This window comes from Gossypium arboreum, chromosome 11 (assembly GCF_025698485.1).
Source record: "Gossypium arboreum isolate Shixiya-1 chromosome 11, ASM2569848v2, whole genome shotgun sequence".
Lineage (NCBI taxonomy): Eukaryota > Viridiplantae > Streptophyta > Magnoliopsida > Malvales > Malvaceae > Gossypium > Gossypium arboreum.
The window spans coordinates 53,105,560-53,113,637 of NC_069080.1; the positions used below are offsets into that span (position 1 = coordinate 53,105,560).

At 34.0% G+C, this 8,078-nt stretch overlaps 1 protein-coding gene across 1 annotated transcript; it reads left to right on the plus strand.

Moving 5' to 3' along the window:
* The first annotated feature begins 260 nt into the window (after positions 1-260).
* LOC108465620 (homeobox-leucine zipper protein ATHB-6-like) lies at positions 261-2,326 on the plus strand. Its single transcript, XM_053020864.1, has 4 exons — positions 261-583; positions 829-979; positions 1,051-1,409; positions 1,494-2,326. Exons 2-4 carry the CDS (start codon positions 919-921, stop codon positions 1,974-1,976), a joined length of 903 nt encoding a protein of 300 aa, XP_052876824.1. The 5' UTR covers positions 261-583; positions 829-918; the 3' UTR covers positions 1,977-2,326.
* Positions 2,327-8,078: the final 5,752 nt, after the last annotated feature.

The window sequence follows — 8,078 nt, forward strand, 5'->3', positions numbered from 1 at the left end:
AACTATAAAAAATTAAAATTTTATCCTGCCCCCTAAATATTTATTCTGGCTTCGCCACTGCGTTTAAGCTAGTTTATTTTTCACGAAAAAAATGTACTCGAATTCACATCCTTCTACATTGATAATAATACTTATACCAATTAAATTATAAATCAATCCACAAGCATAGGATAATCTCAAAGTTATCATGATCTCTTACTTACCATTAAGATAAAATCTAATTTAAATAAGTATCATATTCAAATTTTAATATTGTACAAATATGCAAATATCTGACGGTTCGGTAAACAACTAAAAAATATAATTTGCAATTTACCCAACCTTGCTGTGTACCGAACTCCAGTCAAATTCTAACCCAAATATCATCTATCTTTGTTTATATTTAAACCCAAAGAAACCAGTTAAGGCAGCTGGGTTCTGAATTTGATAACTTCCCATTATTCTCTCTCTCGCTTGAAAAAAAAAAAAGAAAAGAAAAAAAACTATTTCTTTTGGCTTTTCTTGATGAACAGTCATAGACTATTTGTATTTTGATTGAGTAAAAATGTAGAGAAAAACAAGGAGAGATTGAAGAACACGACAGGTTTGTAATTTCTTCTCTTGTAGGTTTGGGTTTTGGAGGGTGTTTTGGTTTTCTTGGAAGCTTGGCTTGTTTTGGTTTTTGTTGCTTCCATTTCTTCTTGTTTTTGGATGGGAACTGTGTTGAAGAAGGAGAAGAAATATGATGGGGAAGTAATTGAGAGAGGACAATGGTCGTTGTTATACAGTTGTAAACTATCATATTACACCCTTGTACAAGAATTTTTTGTTTCTCTTTTTGCATGTCAGAAAGTCCGGCAATATCCATAACAAACATCCTTTGGTCACCTTAAGAAGAAGAGATCTGTTTTTTAAAGAGTGTTGTTTTCATCAATAATCATGAAAAGAGTTGGCAGCTCACATTCCTTGGGTGCTATGATGTCCATCTGCCCAATCTCAGGTCCGATTACATTCATAATACCCTGTTTTAGTATCTTAATTATGTTTGTACTTAGGTTTGTTTTGTTACAGATGACAACCAGATTTACAGTAGAGAGTTTCAGTCGATTTTAGATGGATTAGATGAAGAAGAGGGCGTGGAAGAATCAGGGTATGTTGCAGAAAAGAAGAGGCGATTGAATGTAGATCAAGTAAAGGCGTTGGAGAAGGATTTCGAGGTGGAAAACAAACTTGATCCTGGGAGAAAATTGAAACTAGCTCAACAACTTGGCTTGCGACCTCGACAAGTTGCTGTCTGGTTCCAAAACCGCCGTGCTAGGTGGAAGACCAAACAACTGGAGAAGGATTATGGGCTTCTCAAAAACAGATATGAAACTCTTAAGCTCAATTATGATAACCTCCAGCATGATAATCAAGTTCTTCTTAAACAGGTAATAAGCTTGTTTCATGGATTTGAACTTGGGATGATTAGAGTTTTTTTTTTTTTTTTCATTTTTTTCCGGTTGATGATGCAGATAGAGGAGGTGAAGGCAAAGCTGAATGGAAAGGACAATGTTTCAGTGAAGGAGGAGGTGAATGTGACTAAAACTGCTAATAGAACACTAGAACAAAGTGAAGCACCAGTAGAAGTGAAGTATGAGAGCTTGAAGAACAACAGCAATGGATCAAATGGGGCCATCCTTTTCCTAGACTTAAAAGACGGTTCATCAGATAGTGACTCTAGCGCTGTGTTGAATGAAGACAACAACAACGGCTCGAACTACGTGGGTGTATCTTCATCTGGGGTTCTACAAAGCCAACATGTTTGGATGTCACCGACAACAGCCTCTTCACACAATTTCAACTCCTCTTCATCTTCTTCTATGAAGTGCTTCCAACCCCAGCAATTTGTGAAGATGGAAGAACAAAATTTCTTGAGTGCAGATGAAGCTTGCAAGTTCTTCTCAGATGAAGAAGCTCCAAGTCTTCATTGGTATTGTCCTGAACACTGGAACTAAAATCAACATGCTTGTAATACGGGATCTAACCAAAAATGCAAAAACAAATAAAAGTACCAAAATGTTTGGGAGAAGGCTTCAAGTGGGGTGGTAGGAGGCTATGGCGATAGGTTACGCCAAAATGAGGAGGTGGGTACGGGCATCTTGATTAGGTCCTCAGTTCCCTCAAATGGAGCGAACCAAAAATCAAAAATCAAAATTATCATCATCATCATCATAGTTATTATCAATTATCATTTTCCTGGGTTTCTTTTGTAGTTTCTTTATGCAGAAAAATTTAATCAGTTATTCCAAATTCAGAGTTAATAGATTATTTTAATTTAAGATTTCTGTGTTTATTTTTAAACAAATTTAGCTCTATTTGTTCTTGAAAGTTGGAAAACTTTGGCCGGACCTTGGTATTTTTTCAACTTTCATTCTGATAAAATGGGGTAAAATTTTGCTATTACAACTGTAATTTGCGTATTTTAATTTGATTAATTTTAATTTGTTTAATTTTTTATTTTAATCTTGACTAAATAATAGTAGTTAAATTTATTTGATTAAATTATGCTATTAGCCTTATATTATGTGTAAAGTTGTAGATTTAGTTCGTATTCTTAAACTGGTTCATTCTTAGTTATATTTTTCAAATTTCGAAATTTTAATGTTTAACACAAATGGCAATCATGAAATCTACTAATTGTTTTTTTGTGTGTGTGTGTGTATGGTAACATGGTATTACACATGAGATAATATTTTTGTCACATTAAATTTTAAAAATAAGAGAACGATTTAGGGGCAAAGCTAGAATTGTCGATAGGGGTGGGATATTTTTATAAACTATATCTTAATTACTAAAATTTAGGAAAAATAAAATAAGATAAATACTCAATTTGAATTAGATATTGTAATTATTTAAGTTTACTCTTTCCAAATTAATATTTAAATACTATTTTTACTTAGTTATTGCAATTATTAAACTTTATTTTTATCAAATTAATATTTAGATATTACTTTGTATTAGTTTATCAAATTAAACAAAAATTTTACTACATTTATAATAAAAAATTATCAATTCTATAAAAGAAATCAAATTAAAAAACTTTGGGTGAAACACAAGTTTAGCTTTTTTAGACACTAATTATAATATCAAAATAAAAAAATTTAAAACTCAAAGGGGCTTAAAGGAAATTTTACAAAATTTGTGAGGGTTAGGGACTTTGCTACCCCATAAATTTGTCTTTGCTATCATTTGATCAAGACTAAAATTTTAAAATTCAAAAAGTATAAGGCCTAGAACAAATTTAATTATAGTATAGTGACTAAATCCATAACTTACATATAATACAAGTACTAATAGCATAATTTATCTATGATATGGTGTTCTCTCTCTATATATAAACAATCCTTAACAACTAAGTTGTTTCCTAGTTGCTGGCAAGCTTCCTATTGTGATGACTCCAAATCTTTGGATTCCTACCCATGTGAGCTTAGCATTTTAGATGACTGAGATTGAATTAAAGAAAGAAGTGTCGCTTAAGAAAATAATATAAATCCAACTTGAGAATTTTGCGAGCTTGTTTTAAAACTTTGACTTTTTGAAATAAAGTTACAGCACCAAAATGTTATTACAAATGTGAAACTCTACAGTGACTAGCTCCTAAGACATCCTTTAAGAGGATAGTAGAAATCCCAGCACGAGTTACATTGTAAATGTTGCAGAAACCTAGAGTTGGTAAAGAGATTAACACTTAAGATGTAATTTTGGTTTATAATGGCTTCTTCATATACAATCTTTATTTTATATAGATATTTCAAGGATTTTAGATTTGATAAAGTGAAAATAAATTTAAAAGGCTAGAAAAATAAAAAGAAAATTTATTTATATAGTTTTGCTTAGTAAGAAAATGGAAATTTTAAAAGAATTTTTTCCATCTATTATTTGGTAGAGTTGAAAAATGAAAGAAATGAAAGTGGAACTTTTTTAAAAAAATGTATAATTTTGAACTATTATACACCCTTCTCTCAGTTTTTTTCGCTCTTATAATTCCATTTTAATGGATTGCTTTATGCATTCAGATTAAAAATAGTCATCTCTTTTATTTTCTTTCATCTCACTTTTCTCACCTACCAAGCGTACTCAAATTTTTTTTTTCTACTTTTCCACATCCTCGTTTCATCCTTTCACTTTCCACTCAACTAAGCACACCCTTAGGTTCTATACATTTATGCATCTTATACAAATAATTAAATATGATTCTTTGATCTAGTACAATCATCCATCCTAGTTAAATGACTACTAGATTTCCTAAATTAATTCATTCTAGTCACATTGATTGAATACAAAATTTAATTATAACACATTAATCAACATTTTCTCCCTTAATGTGATGTTCTTTGACTCCCAATGCTTCTTTGAGTTATTGGAATCTTGCTCTTGGAAATGCTTTAGTAAAAATATCTCTTAGTTGCTCCTGTGAAGGACAAAACTTATTTGGATCTCTCATGCTTCAGTTACTTCTCAAATAAAGTTTGATGTTGATGTGTCTAGTTCGGTTATGATAAACTAGATTCTTTTGGATTGCATAGCCTCCTCGAATAACCACAAGACATTTAAGAAAATGAGTCGAGTTTCCTATTTTATTGTCCAAAAGCCATAATTTTCACCTGTGAAAACAGAACTTGAACACTATTGTATATTGTATTGTTTGTTAAATTGCTTATGGAAGCCATGACTTGTCACTTCATTTTTACACACACACACATAGAGTTAGGACGAACCCCTATTTCATCATTTGAGATAACTTGATGCTCAAAAATAGAGAAATAAACTTGAAGCAAATACAAGAATTAAGCACACAAGAATTAAAATAGAAAACTCCCCAATTGGAGAAACACTCTTGTCAATGACAACCAAGACAAATTACTATGTGAAAATTGTTACAACACACAAACTATTCTCTCTACCCAAAAGCCTAAGCACACCTGTATTTCCAAAGAAAATATTTAACTACACCGGCTAAACATTCTAACAAGAGAAAGTACTCTGAAACAAGAGAAGGATAGGAACTTGAAAAAGTCAAATACAATGCTCGATACTTGGTGCATTTATAAACCAAGGACTTGAGTTCTTTATATAGACTTGCAATCCCTTTACCCTTTGTTTCCTTAGAAGTGTGGGATTCCTTACTTAAAAACATGAACTCATTTCCTCATTTTCAAGTGAATTTAGCCACTATTTTAAATCAACCTCAAAAAATCCCCATATTGATTAAAAATGTACACCATTTCAACTTTCATTATCTTCTTTAACAATCATAATTCTCAACTTAGAGAATTATCATACTCTACCATTAAAGTACATTCACTAAACTTTTCACCTCTGTGTCACGTGTCGAGATTTTAGCTCCGCCAATGTGCGGGCTTAGGCTAGGTCCTTACGACAAAGAGACTAAGTATGTACGATATTTCTCCACCATAAAAGTACGATAGGCCAGTAAGAGAGCTTCTACAGTCAAGTAGACAAGGGTTGGGAAAATGCTAGGAGGATTTTTATTACTCAAGACAAGTTTGTACAAATGAGGAGGGAGCCTTCCTATTTATAGGCCAATCCCTTCAAAACTAATGGCTAATATCTATTTAATCTAATGGTCTACATCGTCTGTCTAGAACATTCCCACTTAACTATATTTAATGTTATGTACAAGTGGATATATGTAGACCTTCAAGAACCTTTTACCCTATTCCACAAGATCTTGCCCTTTCCATAACCTTCTAGACGTCCTAAACTTCTCCAATGTCTACTAGAAATTCTCGTCATGTTATGGGACATTCCAAGCTCTTTCGTCTCGGTTCTATGCCCTTCTAGACTTTTTGCACCTCGGGTGGCTTGCTCCATAACATGAGGTGTGTTACTCTTCGACAGATCATAACATTGTCCCTCACTCAATCTAGCAATGCCCTCATTGCTAGGGAGCTCTACACTTGGATTCTCGAACGATTCTAGCGTTTTCTCCCAAAGTAGCTTGATTGTAGCCTTTGCACCAAGCATTTTACCGTCAGCTTAACACGGCCATCATTCTCCTCCTTAGGATGCTCCCTCCTAGTTCTGCTTGCTCACACGAACAAGGTCAAACTTCCCTACACTTAATCTAACACTTTCCCATTTGATGGCACCCAGTCTTACTCATGACCTCAAACAGTGTTTGTCCCCTCACTTCTCATCGGCACTCGATCTTTCTCTCAAACCCCTATAGTGCCTTTGCTTAATCTCTTTGTTGACACTAGGTCATTTTTTTGGATTTTTCTGCTCCTATTCCTAGTTCTCTTTATCAAATTCATCGAGCTCCTCATGGGACCAAACTTGTGCTAATAACCATTCTCCCATTGGGCAATCTCTAACTTGATGTTGTTCGTTGCATAAGAAGAAGCTCAAAGGTCTCATCTCTGCCCTCTCTTGTAGTTGCCTGGTCTTGCCCCACTCTCGGCTAGACACTCTCATGTTAGCTCTATCCCTCCTCAAGGATTCATCATTCGCTTGATCACCTACCATCACCTTGACTAGCTTTTGGATGGCCTCTCTCGTCGCACCTTAGAGCTCAACCACTTACTTTTCAAATTAGCTCATCTTTGTTGAACCGGGTCTTCATGTGCATACATCGTGGGGTTAACCCCAAGCTTTGATACCATTTCTCACATATTGAGACTTTAACTCCACCAATGTGCGACCTTAAGCTTAGTACCTATGACAAGAAGCCTAAGTATAGCCTTTGATCCTTTCTCAGAGAGGCTAGTTTTGCATTTAAGTCATTACAAGTGTAACACCCCTTACCCGTATTCAACGTCGGAACAGGGTATAAGGCATTACCGAACTTGTAACACCCCGTACCCGAGATCGTTTCTGGAGTCGAACACGAGGTATTTACGGACTTATTTCATTTATTTTCACAGTCCATTTTAAAAATTTCCAGACAAGCTGGCTAACTGCGTCACTGTTACCTTAAAAATCATATCTTGAGTTCCAAAACTCGAAAACCAATTTCGTAAATTTTACCTGAAACTAGACTCATATATCCATCTAAAAAATTTTTTCTAGAATTTTTGGTCTAGCCAATTAGTACATTTTATTAGTTAAAGTCTCCCCTATTTCAGGGTTCGACTGCTCTGACCTTCATGCACTACGACTTATATATCTCCCTGTACAGGACTTAAATACTTATGCCGTTTGTTTCTAAGGAAACTAGCCTCAAAAAGGAATCTATACATATATGGCATGACTTCTAATTTTCTCTGGTTAATTTATAGTGAATTTCCAAATTTAGATCAGGGGATCTAGAAATCGTTCTGGCCCTGTTCCATGAAAACTTAAATATCTCTTAAAATACGACTCATATGATCTTTTCGTTTCTTCCATATGAAAGTGGATTCATCAAGGTTCTATTACATAATTTATTCACTATTTAATTCCATTCCTATTATTTTTAGTGATTTTTCAAATTTACATCACTGCTACTGTCAGCATCTGCCTTTAAGGTAAACTTTACCTATTTCATAGTTTCCATGATTCAACTAGCCCTTTAGCATTTATAGCACAAAATATGATCGTGATTAACCATTCCAATGGCCAATCATTGCCAAGCATATCCACACCTCTCATTAACCATATACATACAAAATGATTATAACACTATGCTCAAATATATAAGCCATTTTCGCATGGCTATCCAAATATATACAACACCAAAGTACTTGACTAACAACGAAAGGGTAGTCCTATACATGCCATTTTCAGAGTTCAACCAAAAGTGTACCAAAAGGGCTTTGATAGTGTGGACGACTTCGACTTCAACAATCCCGAGTCCGATAGCTGACGAACCAAAATCTATAAAACAGAGATTCAAAGAACAGAGTAAGCATTTAATGCTTACTAAGTTTTGAGCAATGAAATTAGGCACAACTGATGTATAGCATTCATATAACTAAACGGATAATTTCATATACACATATTCTCAAAAATCAGTCCTACTTCACATTTCCAACCCTTATATTCACACATAAGGGATCAACTTAACCAAAGGCCGGAAGCTCATTAATTGACTGAGTGAATAATATTTAAAAGGA

Excerpts from the sequence above, each read along its gene's own strand:
- LOC108465620 (XM_053020864.1), top strand. The coding sequence starts at position 919 with ATGAAAAGAGTTGGCAGCTCACATTCCTTGGGTGCTATGATGTCCATC. Across the intron at positions 980-1,050 it reads GTCCATCTGCCCAATCTCAG|ATGACAACCAGATTTACAGT; the intron begins GTCCGATTACAT and ends GTTTTGTTACAG. Across the intron at positions 1,410-1,493 it reads ATCAAGTTCTTCTTAAACAG|ATAGAGGAGGTGAAGGCAAA; the intron begins GTAATAAGCTTG and ends TTGATGATGCAG.